The sequence below is a fragment of the Penicillium chrysogenum genome, assembly GCF_028827035.1.
Source record: "Penicillium chrysogenum strain IBT 35668 chromosome Unknown utg000004l_segment0_segment0, whole genome shotgun sequence".
NCBI lineage: Eukaryota > Fungi > Ascomycota > Eurotiomycetes > Eurotiales > Aspergillaceae > Penicillium > Penicillium chrysogenum.
The window spans coordinates 3,599,218-3,614,992 of record NW_026622752.1 but is presented as its reverse complement, the minus strand read 5'-3'; the positions used below and the strand labels follow the sequence as shown (position 1 = coordinate 3,614,992).

Sequence of the window (15,775 nt, the reverse complement as noted above, 5' to 3'; positions counted from 1 at the left end):
GCACTATCATGCACTGGATTGTGCCATCTGAGAAATCAGCAAATAAAGGACTTGCAGTAAGTACCCTGGTCCCGGCGACATCCAGACAAAGTAATGTGGGGCCGAGTCAACTGAACACGCACCCACCGAGTAAAGCCCACTCCGACAATTGGGGTGTAATTTGTTGCTGAATACGGAGTATAAGATGCTGTCTTTTCACCACCCATCGCTTAATGGAAAACCGTATGAATAGAACTGCGCCCAGCAATGGTAGCAGTCGGGAATGAATTTGGGAAGCTTGAACCCCATGGAGATAATCGAAGGTCACCGAAGATAACACCATATTGGACAATAGAATTGAGACCAATTACAGAGCCAGTGCTGGTGAATACTTTTCGATCGAAACTGCTTACATTATTGGCAATTATCAATGAGCCCATGTCTCCAATCGGAGATGAGAAAATCGAGCGTCTAACCACTTCGGTGTTTCCGTATCGGTCTTAGTTTCGTCAGTCATAGTTTGAGACCTTGGGCATGGATCGAAATAGAGAGATGAAGCTCCATAGTTTATCCCCAACTTACTTCTTTTCAAGGTGAGAGGATGGCAGACCCTTTTGCTACCTGGAAGGTCGATTCGACAGACAAAGGTCGCAAATTTGGCACTCTTCAAGTCCATGCAGGTCATAAACCAGACTCGGCAACCAAATCGAGAGCTGTTCCAATATATGCAACAGCAGTAAGATCTTCAATGCCCCTTTGTTTTATCTAGTGCTGATGAACAAGTCTTTTGTTCTCGCCGATACCGAGCATGCAAAAAGAGTCTGCACAAATCAAGAAGGCGGATATGGTGAGTTCCTCCTGCCTTTCTCATCCGGACATATATTAACTCGTCTAGTATATTCCAGAATTTCAAACGTTCGTATCTCAACTCACCGCGAACAATACTTCTCTGATTTCCATAGCCAACTGTCGAGGTATTTGAAAGGAGAGCTGCGGCTTTAGAAGGTGGCACTGCGGCTGTTGCAACTGCCTCCGGTCAGTCTGCTGTGTTTCAAACCATCATTGCTTTGGCAGGATCTGGAGACAACATTATCTCCTCGCGCAACCTATACGGTGGGAGCTACAGCATGTTCAAAACCCTCCTCCCTCGACTAGGTATTAAGGTGAGATGGGCATCAAGCGATAAGCCTGAGGAAATTGCAGGATATATCGATGAGAAAACAAAGATGGTATTTGTAGAGACCATTGGAAATCCTCGGTGCAGTGTACCGGATCTGCAAGGAATAGCAGATGTCGCACATCGACAAGGCGTTCCATTCGTTGTCGACAACACATTCGGGGCATGCGGTGCCTTTTGTCGGGCTACAGACCATGGAGCGGATATTGTGGTTCACTCGGCGACAAAATGGATCGGAGGCCATGGAACCTCGGTTGGTGGGGTGATAATAGATTCAGGGCAATTCGACTGGGGACAAAGTGCAGCTCGTTTTCCTCAGCTCATTGAAGAATCTGGACCTTTGAACTTTTCTTATTGGAGAACGTTCGGCAATTGCGCATTTGCAATGGCCCTTCGAATCAACGTGGTAATGGAAGTAGGCTCGGTTCTCGGTCCTTTTGCTGCTCAGCAGCTTCTCCTTGGGTTGGAGACTCTCAACTTGAGATATGAGAAAATCGGGTCAAATGCGCTCAAAATAGCACGCTTCTTGGAGTCAGATCCTCGTGTTGCCTGGGTAAACTATCCAGGTAGGCGATCCAACTTGATTGGACGTCTTCAACTTTTGTGACTTACCTTCGCTTCGTAGGACTTGAGAACAGTGAATATTACGGTCTCGCGAAGAGATACTTGGTCGGCGGGTTTGGCGGTGTTATCTCTTTCGGTGTGGCAGGTGGCGCTCGTACAAGTGATATTCTGATTGACAGATTGCGCATCATTTCAAACATGACAAAGTTGGTGGCTTGAGATCCTTTCTTGCTTCAGGCGACTAACAAATTGATAGTGTTGGTGATTCGAAAACGATGATTACTCACCCCTGGAGCTCTACTCATGTCATCATGTCCGAGGAAGATAGGATTGGAGCCGGAATCACAGAGGAGATGTTTCGTCTATCAGTAGGGACGGAAGATGTCGAGGATCTCATTCATGATTTTGATCAAGCACTGGCTAGTCCGGATCCACCGACAAAGAATGTGAGCAGTAAGCGCTCTCGAGCGGTCGCACCGATTTCAGATGACGAAACTGCGCAGAAGCGACAAAAGAAAACAGAGAATATTCGGAACAGAGAGAGCAGAAGGATGTGTGGACAGTCGAGCAAACAATAGCGGCCATTTGATTCAACGATTCGCAGTTAGTTAATCCAGCACTGAGAGGTTGATTTTGTCTACATTAGAGCATAACTCATTTATTCGAGCAATTAACTTCAGCATGATCATTATCAGAAACATATCCGGTACTCCGTGCACACATGAGATCAATTGCAGTCCTCTAGTCCTCCCTGTAGAGTAGATCTAGAACTGATAAGCCTGACCGCCCAACGCCCAAGTGATAAAGATTCCCTGGACATCGACAACTTATTCTCTACAATCTACTTTCATCTGCATATTCCAGCCATGGGGGACTCAACAGAAATCGAACTTGCCCCTGAAGCCCTAATCTCCAAATTCCAAGTGAACAAGCTCCTCAAAAAGTCGAGTGACCAATAGGAACCTTGAAACATATAAATATCCACCGATCGCCAACGTCTTATGTCATCCAGCTGTCGCCCCACCTGGGCATCTACCTACCGCCTACCGCCTACCTAGATAGATAATCCATGGATTGATTTTTCGATTATTCAACACCCCGATTCCTCCCGAGGTCCGCTAGTCATATAATCATCCTATCGCCTCTCCATTTGTCATGCTTCTTTCAGAACTCCACGGCCTGCACAATTTCGATCTACGTCAAGACAGGAACTTCTTACAATATTCAGTTACGGACAATGGGCGAAGAAACGACTAAACCGAGTGGTCGCAAACGAGGTCGTCCTCGAACTGTGACCGATGATCAAGAAGTGCCAGAGGTGGGTCAAACGCTAACGCTCCAATGGCATATGCTTATAATCATTAATTTATAGAGACGTCGCAAACAACTCCGGCTTGCGCAGCAGGCATATCGCAAAAGAAAGGAGACCACGATCGGTAACCTACAGAACCGCGTACACGAATTGGAAACCGGCATCGAGAATATCAGCCACTCTTTCCTCTCCTTCAGTAGTCTTCTTATAGAAGAGCAACTCCTCTCACAATATCCGCATATCGCATCGGCTCTTCAAAACATAACCCAGCAATGCGTGTCACTTGCGAAGGCTGGGAGTGAGGATCCGAGTGAGGGAGCCCTCCCCGTCGTTCGGGCCACAAAAGAGTCTCAAACCACAAATAATAATATACCTCCAACCCGAGTTCTGGATGGCGCACACTCAGAAGGTTCAACGGATGCCGAGGATATAATACGACCAGCTGCTACGGGCTGGCCCGGCCCTCCTACTCCACCATATCAAGGTCAATCCATATCACCGTTCGACCTCGTCATGTCGTCATCTACTGTTCAATTTCCTCATACCACCCCGCCATTATCGAATTACTCGACACTAGATCCACAGTCTAGTAATATAATGCCTGCCAGGCAATGGAATATCGCACAGCGCATAGTCCGGACTTGCTCTGAGCTGGGATATCGCCTTCTCATCGACAAACCAAACAGTTCCTTAGTCCAGCATATCTTTGGGTCCGCCCTGAGCCTGCAACAACGCAATCGTCTGATCTCAGCACTTTACGCTGTCATGCAGGAGGACACCGGTGTCTTGACAGACCCCAAGGCTGATGTGCTTCATACCCTGATGTCTGGACAAAATATGAACCCATGCTCGGATGAACAACTCCAGATCTCATCTAGAACATGGCAGATTGCGCTCGAATCGACTTCTGGTGAGTGGATGGATGCCATCGGAGTTCAAAGATACCTGCGCGACAAGAGAGCGATCTTTGAGAACTTTACCGATTCCCTTGGCCCTCATGGTTATTCAGTCTCGCCTTCACTTGATATAACAGCTTTCATCAAATGTAAGTTCTCCAGGACAGAATATCTCCAAGAAGTCCACTAACACTACTGTAGCCCTCTCAAAGGAAGCCATATGCGTTGGGAATGGACCGGCATTCCGACGGCAGAGCGTTGACAAAGCTCTTCGGCTGGCCACGATTAGTGGGCCGTGGGATTTGGATAATCTTTGTAATTTATAATGAACATTTCTACCTGTAAATATATAATGTATAGACTAGGGCATGTGGCCCGGCAATTCAAACAATTGAGTATACCCATTTGGTTATTAGCGGCTGCTGCCCTAAGTTTCTAAAACAAAGTCTCATCCAACCCACATTGTTATCCTGCTGCCGATTTCGGAAATTGGGCCATTTCTGAGATTGATAATAAGAGCTCATGATTAGAAAGGCTATCCATACAACCATGGGATTGAAGTTACTCACAAGTTTCATGATGCATTAGCTCCGTTAGATGATTGGATGTAAAGTGGATCAGAAACGACATAACATGTAGACTCATAACTCTCCTGCATCTACAAGCTCTTCAATATTCAATCCAATACGCAAAAGTGCGACCTATGTTACAATTGTATTGGGACGAGCTATAAAGCAGATCTTTTCGTGGTAGGCAAAAGGCCACATTGTCATAGTCCGAAAATAATTCCTGGCCTCATGCACATCCCTACTATCTCAGCCTCGTATAACCTGCAGGCGATGTTTTTACCTCTACGCCCTTCGGCGGCATGTGGATCTCCGGGTAGCACCGCAAGAGGGGGTCGGCGTGACTCACCCCTCTCCGTGTTCTCCGTGTCTCGAGCAATGCGAAAGTTATCATAAGAGCCAAATTGAGTCACTGCGCGTCGATTTCGTGTTCTAAATTCTCTTCATCTCGTTGAACTTGCGGTGGTGAGACCTTATCCCACGACTATATTATCAAATTTTCTTGTATCCCCCCAATATGACCGTGACAAGTCAATCAACTCCCTTTGGCAAGCCGATGCTGAAGCATTGGATGTTCGATCCCGCCTATAAGAACCTGAACCATGGATCATTCGGTGCCCATCCGATTCCTGTTAAGGACGCACAGCGTGCGTTCATGGATCTCGCCGATGTGCAGCCAGATCCATATATCCGCAAACAGCACGCTGAGTATCTGGATACAGCTCGTGAGGCTGTTGCAAAGATCCTCAACGCTCAGCGAGACGAGTGTGTTTTTGTTAAAAATGCGACAACAGGCGTAGCGACTGTACTGTATAACTTGGCTTTCCAACCAGGTGAGGCACTCATTTACTTTGAGCCCGTCTACGGTGCTGTTGAGAAGGGTGTTGTCTCTCTACAGGAGCATACCTCTTTGCAATCGCGAAAAGTGCCTTTCCAGTTTCCCATCCCCGAAGATGAGCTGGTAGGCCGTTTCCGCGAGGTGATTCGCCAAACTCGTGAAGAGGGACTCAAAGTCCGGGCCAGTGTCTTCGACGCCATTGTCAGTAATCCGGGTGTGCGGTTCCCCTTTGAACGCATTACTGCAATTTGTCGTGAAGAGGGTATCTTGAGTGTCATTGACGCTGCGCACGGCGTTGGGAACATCCACCTCGATATGGAGAAGCTACAGCCTGATTTCTTCGTATCAAATTGTCACAAGTATGAACCATCCCCCATCATCCTACTTTTAAATAACTTAAGAAACCCTCGGATATTGACTCGGCTTCATAAAGATGGCTCTACACACCCCGTAGCTGTGCTGTCCTTTATACTCCCCGACGTAATCAACATCTACTGCGCAGCACCATGCCAACATCTTGGGGATTTATCCCAGCGCCAGACTCTCCCGAGACTAGGGCTTCGGTGTTGGAAGACCCCAATTCTCCAGTGACAAAGACTGCCTTCGAGCAACTGTTCGAATTTGTTGCCACCAGTGATGACTCCGCGTACCTCTGCGTTCCGGCAGCGCTGAAGTTCCGCGCCGAAGTCTGCGGAGGCGAGGACGCTATTATTGCCTACAACCAGCGTGTTGCAAATGAAGGTGCAGATGCTGTTGCTGCCATTCTCGGTACTGATGTCATGCAAGAACCTGATCTGAAGCCTGGCCAGGAGAGCCGTATGCGCCAGTGTGCCATGACTACGGTCCGGCTTCCTATTGCTGTGGCCCCGGCCGGAAAAGAGGGCGAATCCTTGGAGCATACTGCTTTAGTCGTTTTGTCTGAGGAAGACGCCCCTAAGGCATTTTCTTGGATTCAGACGCAGTTGCTGGGCAAGCATAACACTTTCCTGCCAGTTTTCCGCCACGGCCCTTGGCTATGGACTCGTCTGAGTGGCCAGACGTACCTGGAGACAAGTGATTTTGAATATGTTGGGGTTGTCTTGCGTGACCTTTGTGAGCGGGTTGCGAAGAAGGAATTCAAGGCTTGATCTGGGGGCCTGTACTTAGCACTGATTGAGTAGCAATAATTGCAAATAATTACTACATTCATAAAGTGATTCATTTGAGGGCCAGGAGCACTTACCAGGTTAAAGCTAGACGGGTCATACTGCCTTCACCTCCAAGGGTACCAAGAGAAGGTCCGTAGAGTCCATACCGATGTATGAACGACAAAGAGAACCGCCCTTCATAACAAACTCGAGCCAACCTATACGTTCCATGCGATGCAATCTAAGATGGGGTCCGAGATTAAATACTATTGCTCGTTCGTTAAGGAATTTGGCTTTTAGCAAGGGGTACATGGCAAAATATGTTATCTTTCTTCCGCTATACTAGAAGCGGGTTGTGCATGTTCTTCCTATATACCATCGTCAGTCCCAAGGTCCTCTAAACCATGTGCCTTATTTAAAAACATACCAAAGTTATCATGCCTGTCGCAAAGGAATTCGAAGCAGCCAATATCAATAGCAACCTAAGAATGTGGCCAAACCATTTTGCTACTAGTATATGCACGTATGAATAGAGTCGTGTACGATCGGCACATATGTAGTATACCACCACCTACTTACTGATGGCTTAGGAAAAGTGAGAGAAAAAGAGAGATAGAGAGTAGAGACAAAAATAACGCCCTCGGATGCTCCGACAATAGAAAAGAAATCGCCAACGGCCAATGAATCATCAGATCCCACACGAAGAATATACATAGGTGGTTATACTCCAGAAAGACACTCCTTTCGGCTGTGATGGCATTTTCAGGCCACGCCAATCTTCAACAGACGTCTATCGTCTTCTGGCTCCCTTAACCACCAGACTACCAACCACACCCGCGACGAGAGCCAAGCCACCCACAATCGCAACGCCCACCAGGCCCTCCTTGGCGACTTTATCGTCAATGAGTGACCCAAGGCTGGCAGCCTGGAGGTTTGCGGGCTCCTTCTCTAAGAGCAAATCGTTGTATCGGCGAGCTTCGCCGTAATTGCCTAGCTTGAAGTTGCCGAGGGCTAGATAGTAGAGGCATTCGCGTCGACGCTCCGGAGCTCCGCGGAAGATCTCTGAAAGGAGGCGAACACCTTCTTGCTGCTCGGAACGGATGTTGGATTTGATCAGACCCTGTAGCCAATACAACCCCCGCATAGGCGGGGAGTGCCGGTTAGTGCGGGAACGCTTGATCAAGGCTGGATAAACCATACCCATGCGTAGTTGAACTTCGTCTGGATCCCAACATAGTCGCCTTCTTTCTCATATTGCGCTCTCAGGACCTGTAGCTCGGCGGGTTTCAAGGGACTGCGTCGGTGGTATTTAGGTTAGTTTTTACGGCTCCGGTATTTCCTTTCGGTGGTTTATTCGCGGAAAACAAACCTTTCCGCATCAGCGGCATCTGGAGCGACGAGGCAAGTCAGTTTTCAAGCATCAGGCATCAGTCGGAACAAACCACCTACATGGAAGGTTGGACATGGCGAGATAGGGATGTGATGGCTTTTAGACCGAGAGATATTGACCAGAAGGAGAGTTCCAACGATTTGATAACGGTTTGTCAAGAGTAAGAGTCGTAGTTGCGCCGGGCGAGACGGTAAAAGCGAGGACCGAGAAATCACAAGCGCAACGTCACTTTGCGGAGGAGCAACATATGTGGCGGTGCTGTGGCTGTTGCTGCCGCAACAAACCCCAAACAACCGTCTTTCCACCTTGACATCTATAACCACCGACACCATGTTGCTCGACGAGGACCCTGGAACTGTATGTACTATCATTTACTCTAATAATGGAATTTACTGACGGTTTCAGCTCATTCACCACACGATCGGGAATTTTAACATCCACCCCGATAAACAAGCCGTCACACGCATCAATGACTCGCTCGCAACCCTCCAGCAATCGCGCGATTTGCGCATTCGCGAGGCCGAGGCGGCCATGCGGAAACTTTCACGACACCTGAATTCCCTATCTACACAGCATGAAGAAGCCGTCGCCGTGCACGACTCGGGCAAACACGCGGCGGAGATAGTGGAGTTAGACACCAAGAAGTTTCGCATCGCCAAGGCTGCATCAGAACTAGAAATTGAAAGCGAACGGCTGGAGAGCGAGCTGGAGATTCTCAAGGAAAGACTGGTCGACCTAGAATCCCAGGGTCTCGAGGGCGACGAAACAACGCGGCGCGAGCGTGAGGCCGATGATGCGACAATGTGCGTTCCTGTCCCGCGGGCTTGGATTGATACTCGTGCTAATATCTACCTAGTCTACGACTCAAGATCTTCCGTTCTCTCGGTGTTGATATCGAGCCCGATGAGGCAGGCAACTTCAACCGAGCGGTCATTCGCAATAGCCGCAAGGGCGACGTTCATGTCGTCAATATCGACCCAAAATTCTCCCGCTTCTTCTACGCAAATTACTTTTGGTCAACGATGCAAGGATGATCATTACGAGAGATGGTTCTGTGGGCGTCTATCCTCTCTGGCGTTATTTTTGGAGGCTGGAAGCCGTATCTTTCTACCGCTGTTTGTGTTTCTATACCCTTGGATTATTTTCTGTCATGAATCATGCAATTACTCTTCATACTTCCCAGCCATATGGCAACCTGAATATAGCATATTCTTCAGGTAGTAGAGCGTTCACTCGGATGCCGGCTGCTGTTGTATCCGCTCTTGTAAAGCTTGAATAACCTTCTTCCGCTCTGCGTCCGATATTGTCCTATCAAGCAATTGAGCAGAAACGTCATGCGGTAGGACCCTTTCCGCAACATCCAGCAGCTCCCCCTTCTGGATTTCCGACAAGTTCATACCCCAGGATGCGACCCATTGCTCGGCGAACTCGATAAGCTGTTTCTCCACCTCATCCATATGGGGGATATCGCATCCATCCCAGGTCAATACCATTTCTTTTGTAACCGAGCCAGAATCGGCACCTTCTGTGGTTCCATATCGCGTTTCCACACCTAGAAGGCCAACCCCAAGTTCCTCTGCACGGGCATTCCAAAGTGCCTGCTTTAGGGTCCCGTCCCGTTCGATCATCATCCAGAACAACGGGTATGCGCTCCGAGCTAACGTATCACGAACACCTTTGGTTGCCTCGCGTGGGCTCACCAGTACACCAACCGTCTCGCCGGTGCGCCACCCGACAGGCGCCTGGCGGAATGTTCCTTCTAACTCGCGGACGACATTAGGGCCCAGTTTGGTCTTTAGTGATTTACATTGCACCAGTACGCGAAGTGCGCGCTCTCGCTCGCGCTCCGGGAGGTGCCAAGTGCCAACAAGATCGATGCCGGCGTCGTCGCGACCGCCGATGCGATCGAGGCTTAGCGCATAACGACGTAAGGTTTGGAGAACTGTATACTCGTACAGTGTGCCGACATGTACTGTACTCGTCACTGGAAGAGAAGTATGGTTCGCGTAAGAGAGAAATGTCGTCAGGTCATTGTGGTGTTGCGAGGGTGGAGCTGGGGCCGAGGGGAGTTTGAACAGGCGGCGAGTGAAGGGTGTCAGCTCATGACGCACCTGGGAGCTGGAAAAGCAGCGGCAGTTATTTTGTCTGAGTCTCAAGGGAGAGTATCCGGCAGCAAGGCCATGGCGCAGTCGCAACAGGCGCATTGAGTGATGTGAGAATGAAAAGCCCGCCTCACCGCATTGGAGCTCCTCTCCGCATTTGCTCCGCTTCTTTCGCTCGACCAGACATTCTGCTTTTCTTTCTCAAGCCACTCCAAGCTTCTTTTATTTTATCTTCGAGTCACTATCATGGCCGATATTCTCACGCAGCTCCAGACTTGTCTGGATCAGGTAAAATCCACTTCCCCGAAACCTACATCAAACGCTTGCTTACCATACGAACAAAAATAGCTCGCAACACAATTCTACGCAACACTTGGCTATCTCACAACCTACCACGACAATGCGCCCACAACACCACCGCCTAATGTCCCAGACGCAGCACCAGCCCTAGCCAAAATCATCAAGAACAAGTCATCACCACCAGTACCAGCATCCATCGCAAACAAGGCCGGGGGAGCAGCGGCCGTTGCAGGAAACGCATCACCCCCGCTTGCGCCTCCTCAACAACCTGGAGCTGCACCAGCAACAGCACCAGAAAACCAAGATCCCAACCTTCCTCCCGCACCAGACTCACCCCGCACATTTGCGAGCCGGCAGCGGGAACTTGCACGCGATCTTATCATTAAGGAACAACAGATCGAGTACCTCATCTCTGTGCTTCCTGGGATTGGCGCCTCTGAAGCTGAGCAAGAGGCCAGAATCCGGGAACTTGAGACAGAGCTTAGAGGCGTTGAGAAGGAGCGTGCTGCGAAAGTCCGGGAGTTGAAAAAGTTGCGGACACGGCTGGAGGATGTTCTCGGCGCTGTTGCTGTGGGTATCCATGGGGATGAGTACCCTCAAAAGTGATTGTACATGTGCTCAGGACTATACCCATTTACAATTTCGGAGTCATAGGAAACAGAAAGGACTGGCGCGGGTTTTCGTTTTCTTGCTATATTCACGGCGTTATGTGATGGGCATATGAATAAGTCTCACGAATACCAAAGGATGGCATCATTGTACGGTCCCAACATCACAAAAATGACCCTAGTTTTGGAAATATAACTGGATTCATTGAGATCTGCAATCTACTGTATAGATATGTCTAACGCAATGAATGCACCAGAAAGAAAAATATTAAAACGATTTCCATGGCTACAACAAGCGAGCCCGTGTGAAGCGTGCTAACCTGCTAACCTGAGCCGTAAAAGGAAGAATAGAAAGCAAACTCCCGGTAGATGACCATGAGGATCAAATCTTGGAAGATGTAATGATAAATACTAACGCCTTCTCCTTTTCCGGGTATCATAAAACGAAACCAGCCACCGAAATTGGGGCAGAAATAAAAAAGCAAAACGAAAACCGAAAACCAGAAAAATCAAATGGAAAAAGAAAAAAGAAAAAAAAAAAACGCAGGGCTGGATGAGGAACCGAAGAATGGCAGCATGCAAAGCTGGGACGAGAAAAACAAAAGAGAAGAGAAATTACTTGAAAAGATTGCGGTATTCACGCATGCGAGCCTCCTGGGTCTCTCGCTTGTCTTGCTTCACGCGATTCAGGCTCGTGTCAGCCATCTCTTGCTTCTTCCTGGCAAGGTCCAGTATCTTCTCCTCAATGCTGCCCTTCATGATGAACTGGAAGGTTTGAACGGGCCGAGTTTGACCAAGACGATGAATACGGTCAATCGCCTGAGCGACGGCAGCTGGGTTGTACTGGGGCTCCATGATAAAAACACGCGAGGCAGAGGTAAGATTCAGGCCCACACCACCGGCACCAATGGTTGCCAGAAGAACTTTGATATTGTCGTTCTTGGCAAATTCCTCGAGGGCCCTTGTACGTGCTGCAAGGGTCATGGTACCATCAAGGCGGGTAAACCCGTCAAGCCCATTGTTTTGCAAGGCGATCTCAATGAGATCCAGGTGCGAGGTCCACGCAGAGAACACAACACTCTTGATAGGCGACTGGCCTTCGAGATTCTTGCTGTCTTCAACGCTCTGCTTCAGGTAGTGAATTAGTGCAGTGGTTTTGGTATGCGGTCCTTCGTATTCGCCCAAATTCTTGCCCAGCTTGCGGGTTTGCCGATCACGTTCCTTTTGGGCCTCATATTCTTCAAAGCCAGCAGGTGTGATGGTCGAGTACTTCATGTGGATCCAGCCGTCGCACCTGGGGCAACGAGTCTGGTTGTCGGGATACGAATCAAATGCTGGTTTCCAACCAGAGAAACAGCTGGGGCAGAAAGTGTCATAGCAGGGTAGGGCAATGGCCATCGGAGAGTCACGGGCGACAGCTCCCATCGAATTCAGAGGTTCATCGAGTTCCCGATTACAATTTCCACACCGGGGGGTGGAGGCTTGCTGGATCAGGGCGAACATCTCATATGCCTTCTTGTCTATGGCTGCTGGGGTTTCGTCCGGTTCGCCCTCCTCCAGGTCGATTGCGTCGTTAACGGAAAATCCCTTGGCCCTTTCCCGGTCTGACACGTCAAGAAGCTCTTTCCCATGTGCACTGACTTGACGGAGAATCATCATGGCCTTCAAAACATGGTGATACATCCGGCCACCAATCTGGCGTTTGTCCTCACCAGCAATGACACTCATCATCACATTTGATTCCGCCTTGAAGAAATCATGCAATTGCTGTTCTTGCTCGGTGAAATTTAGAGTGATGATTTTGTCTTCTCTGGGTGGCAGATCAATTTTGTCCTTGACGCGCCGCAACGTGAATGAATCCACCAGAACCCGCAATCTGGCAAGTACGTTAGGGTCACCATTTTTGACCGGGCTACACACATGTTGGGAAAATTGGCTTCGTTGATCGTAAGGGGCAATCCGCAAAAATCTGGTCACGGATAGAAGATCTTCCATGCGGTTTTGGATTGGGGTTCCGGTAACCGACCACCGACGCTCAGAGTTGAGCCCGAGGATCGCCTTGGTCTGTGCTGTATTTTGTTCTCTGATGACATGAGCTTCATCGAGAACAATCCGGAACATGTTCATTTTTGTCAAAGGGCTAAGTTTTCCACTTTTGGCGCCACGCCCCGAGATCTCGCTGAGAATGGTGCTGTATGTCGTGATAACGATATCGTACTCCGAAAGTTCCTTGGAATCAGTGGTGCGCGATGGACCGTGAAAGACATAGTAAGTGACGGACCGTGGCTTAAGATGTTCCTTGATCTGTGTAACCCAGTTGCTCACTGCACTCAACGGGACAACTAGTAGTGTTGTCCGTGTGTTGCGAATTCCTGGAGTTCGGCGAACAAGGACAGGATCAGGAGCCATCTCGGTCCATTCTTCAGCTGATCCAAGCGATGACGTGATCAATGAAAGAATACTCAGAGTCTTGCCTAGGCCCATCATGTCGGCCAACAAGCCGCCTAGAGCCTCCTCGGGCTTTTGCTCTGAAATCATTCCAGTGATGATCTCACGGTACTGAGTCCTCCCATTGGGTGCACGTTCCATTCTCCACAATGAATTGTTGTCTTCTTCTTTTCGGCCAAATTTGCGCGGTTTTTCCTTCTCCGTCATAAACCAAAGGGCTTGTTTCTGGTGATGGAGCAATGGTGTGTTGATATGATGAGAAGGCTCCATAGTCGGAACGTTCGCGTTGGCGAGCTGGTCGAACATCTTCATGACTGCATCATTGGCCTCTTCGGCAGTTCGCGCTTCATATCGGACGGTTGACACAGGGCGAGACCGCCCAGAGTTGTTGGCGACAGCAAGCTGGCGTCGGGTCTCCGCGTGTGGATTGAACACTGCAGTTCCTTTGTCCACGGAATTCGGAGTTCCTAGCCAGACATTACGGTGAGATAGGAATTTGCCAACAGCCTCTGCATGCTTTCTCTGGCCGTAGATATTGAGGGTTGCACGCCATAGCGCAGAGGTGGGAGTCCAAATTTCTTCATTCGGCGAGGTCCTGCGGTAATCCAACAAGCCTGTCACCTCGATAATTTGAGTTTCGGAGTCCAGAAGCGGACACAGTCCTTGTGCTGTTTTAGGGTCAATTGTACCGAAAATTTTACCGTGGGGGTCTGCGACGTAAATCTGAAAATTGCCCTTCACCGGCTGGCGTCGCAGCTCTAATTTGATAGCTGGCCAAGCGTGCGAATAGTCGGTGCCAATGGAGGGTCCTGGTTTGGGGACTAAATGGGCGGTAATCATTGCGTTTTCGACTGTGCCGAAGCAGACACGCTGGGCGCTGAGATCCGTTGAACCGGTGCATAGGACGTCGTCATCGTCCTTAGGTGTTTCCACACCATCTAGAACAATATTAGACAAATTCAAACGAAATCAGGGGAAAGGGGTGAAATAAAGAACGTCATACCTGCTGTCAAATCAACCACGTTGGATGTAGTGGAAATTGGGCTTGATTTCACATCCTCCTCTTTCATCCACTTCCCAAGCCCACTATCCCCAGAGATCGAGACTGGCGCTTTCGTCACGTTCGGATTCTCTTCTACATTATGGTCGGTTTTTATTTTCTTTGTCGGTTGGTTCTTCCGCTTTTCAACCCCATAGACATTTTCGATCAAGTTGGGGCGGTAGGCGATGCTTTCGTCGTCACTCATTTCTCGGTGGCTTCTTTTCGTGTCGCTGTCGTTGTCTTCATCATGGGTGGTGCTGAACTGCACTGTCAGATTTGATTCTGGCTTCACAGCTGGGGTCGAAATTCCGGACGCCACACCTGGGGAGGTGTGAATATTTGGGTGACGAATGCCTTTAACGGCTGAGGTGCCTGCAGGAGCCATGGAAGAGGCAAAAGATGGTCCATTCCCCTGCTGTTTTCCTGGACCTTCCAAAAGTGAGCCTTGGGAATCCGTGGAGTCGAGAACCATGGGGTCTGTCGGAGTAGAAAGAGGGGATAAATTGTGGGAAGAAAGACTCGAAGATGGATCAAGCAAATTGGGAGGACAAGGGCAAAGAGACTCAGCTGGGCCAAGAGATTTTGTGTGCATAACCGGAGTATCCATCTGAGGGGCAGGAAAGACACAAGGTTCAGCTGGATGAATGATTTCCGTAGACATAAGCTGAGTATCCATTTCTGTGTCATGATGGACAGGAGCCTCCGGTGAGTCAAGGTCTTTGGACATGGCCGAGGTATCCGTTGTGTCCACGCAAGGGAGGGTAGAAACACGAGAAGAGGTACCAGGGGAACCAGGAGAAACAAGCGCAGGAGAACAAGTTATAGTCCCATATTTGTTCACGGGAGACTCGTGGGGCATAGCGGGACCATCCATGGTTGGCAAATCACTCGCTGGGGAAGAAGGAAGGGGAGGATTACCATCGCTTTGAGCTTGTCGTCTGGCACCCTTGGGATTCAGGAGCATTGCAGCGTGAGACGCCATAATGTATTATCTCTGATCGAAAAATCCGGGATAGGCTTTGGTCGGATTCAAGTTTGCGCGGTGCTGTGAAAGCGAACTGATGAAAGTTAGTTAATGGGAGAGGCAACAGGGCCGGTCATTCGTTTCACTTGCTGTTGATGGAAATCCAGGACCGCGTTCCTTCAGAATGGAAAGCTTTATGTCCAAGCTTAAATTTGAGAAGTATTCGCAGCGGTCAGGTGGCGTGGAAGAGAGATTCCGATTTGCGATGGATTATCCGTCTGACTTGTCGTAGGTTTTGCTTGTGAGATCAGATCAACCAAGTCCAACGTTTTTGAGCCTTGGTATCAAGTATCAAATATCAACGTCGCAGCGGAGTGACAAAGGAAATGGTTTGGTCAACGAAAGGTAGGTCTTCCAGACGCGAGAGTCGCGAAATCTCTGGCGTCATTGAAAGTGAGAGAT

The 15,775-nt window shown here is 49.2% G+C and overlaps 8 protein-coding genes across 8 annotated transcripts; 5 read left to right on the top strand and 3 right to left on the bottom strand.

Moving 5' to 3' along the window:
* Nucleotides 1–580: 580 nt before the first annotated feature.
* Nucleotides 581–2,172, top strand: N7489_007331 (O-acetylhomoserine aminocarboxypropyltransferase/cysteine synthase family protein; the record flags this gene model as incomplete). Its single annotated transcript, XM_056713081.1, has 4 exons — nucleotides 581–715; nucleotides 942–1,722; nucleotides 1,782–1,926; nucleotides 1,977–2,172. Coding segments are annotated over 4 exons (1,257 nt in total), but the record flags the coding sequence as incomplete, so codon positions are not given.
* A 785-nt stretch (nucleotides 2,173–2,957) lies between these two features.
* N7489_007330 (bZIP transcription factor) lies at nucleotides 2,958–4,254 on the top strand (the record flags this gene model as incomplete). The annotated part of the gene is made up of 3 exons (XM_056713080.1): nucleotides 2,958–3,038; nucleotides 3,093–4,077; nucleotides 4,130–4,254. The coding sequence occupies 3 exons, from the start codon at nucleotides 2,958–2,960 to the stop codon at nucleotides 4,252–4,254; spliced, it is 1,191 nt and encodes a 396-aa protein (XP_056566795.1).
* Nucleotides 4,255–5,011: 757 nt separating this feature from the next.
* On the top strand, nucleotides 5,012–6,459 carry N7489_007329 (putative aminotransferase family protein (LolT); the record flags this gene model as incomplete). Its single annotated transcript, XM_056713079.1, has 2 exons — nucleotides 5,012–5,691; nucleotides 5,766–6,459. The coding sequence occupies 2 exons, from the start codon at nucleotides 5,012–5,014 to the stop codon at nucleotides 6,457–6,459; spliced, it is 1,374 nt and encodes a 457-aa protein (XP_056566794.1).
* Nucleotides 6,460–7,249: 790 nt separating this feature from the next.
* Nucleotides 7,250–7,924, bottom strand: N7489_007328 (mitochondrial fission 1 protein; the record flags this gene model as incomplete). The annotated part of the gene is made up of 4 exons (XM_056713078.1): nucleotides 7,250–7,579; nucleotides 7,660–7,753; nucleotides 7,829–7,847; nucleotides 7,909–7,924. The coding sequence occupies 4 exons, from the start codon at nucleotides 7,922–7,924 to the stop codon at nucleotides 7,250–7,252; spliced, it is 459 nt and encodes a 152-aa protein (XP_056566793.1).
* Nucleotides 7,925–8,179: 255 nt separating this feature from the next.
* On the top strand, nucleotides 8,180–8,883 carry N7489_007327 (kinetochore Spc24 family protein; the record flags this gene model as incomplete). Its single annotated transcript, XM_056713077.1, has 3 exons — nucleotides 8,180–8,206; nucleotides 8,255–8,652; nucleotides 8,706–8,883. 3 exons carry the CDS (start codon nucleotides 8,180–8,182, stop codon nucleotides 8,881–8,883), a joined length of 603 nt encoding a protein of 200 aa, XP_056566792.1.
* A 195-nt stretch (nucleotides 8,884–9,078) lies between these two features.
* Nucleotides 9,079–10,053, bottom strand: N7489_007326 (uncharacterized protein; the record flags this gene model as incomplete). The annotated part of the gene is made up of 1 exon (XM_056713076.1): nucleotides 9,079–10,053. The coding sequence occupies one exon, from the start codon at nucleotides 10,051–10,053 to the stop codon at nucleotides 9,079–9,081; it is 975 nt and encodes a 324-aa protein (XP_056566791.1).
* Nucleotides 10,054–10,197: 144 nt separating this feature from the next.
* Nucleotides 10,198–10,857, top strand: N7489_007325 (med21 domain-containing protein; the record flags this gene model as incomplete). The annotated part of the gene is made up of 2 exons (XM_056713075.1): nucleotides 10,198–10,239; nucleotides 10,300–10,857. The coding sequence occupies 2 exons, from the start codon at nucleotides 10,198–10,200 to the stop codon at nucleotides 10,855–10,857; spliced, it is 600 nt and encodes a 199-aa protein (XP_056566790.1).
* Nucleotides 10,858–11,474: 617 nt separating this feature from the next.
* N7489_007324 (DEAD/DEAH box helicase) lies at nucleotides 11,475–15,331 on the bottom strand (the record flags this gene model as incomplete). The annotated part of the gene is made up of 2 exons (XM_056713074.1): nucleotides 11,475–14,245; nucleotides 14,311–15,331. The coding sequence occupies 2 exons, from the start codon at nucleotides 15,329–15,331 to the stop codon at nucleotides 11,475–11,477; spliced, it is 3,792 nt and encodes a 1,263-aa protein (XP_056566789.1).
* Nucleotides 15,332–15,775: the final 444 nt, after the last annotated feature.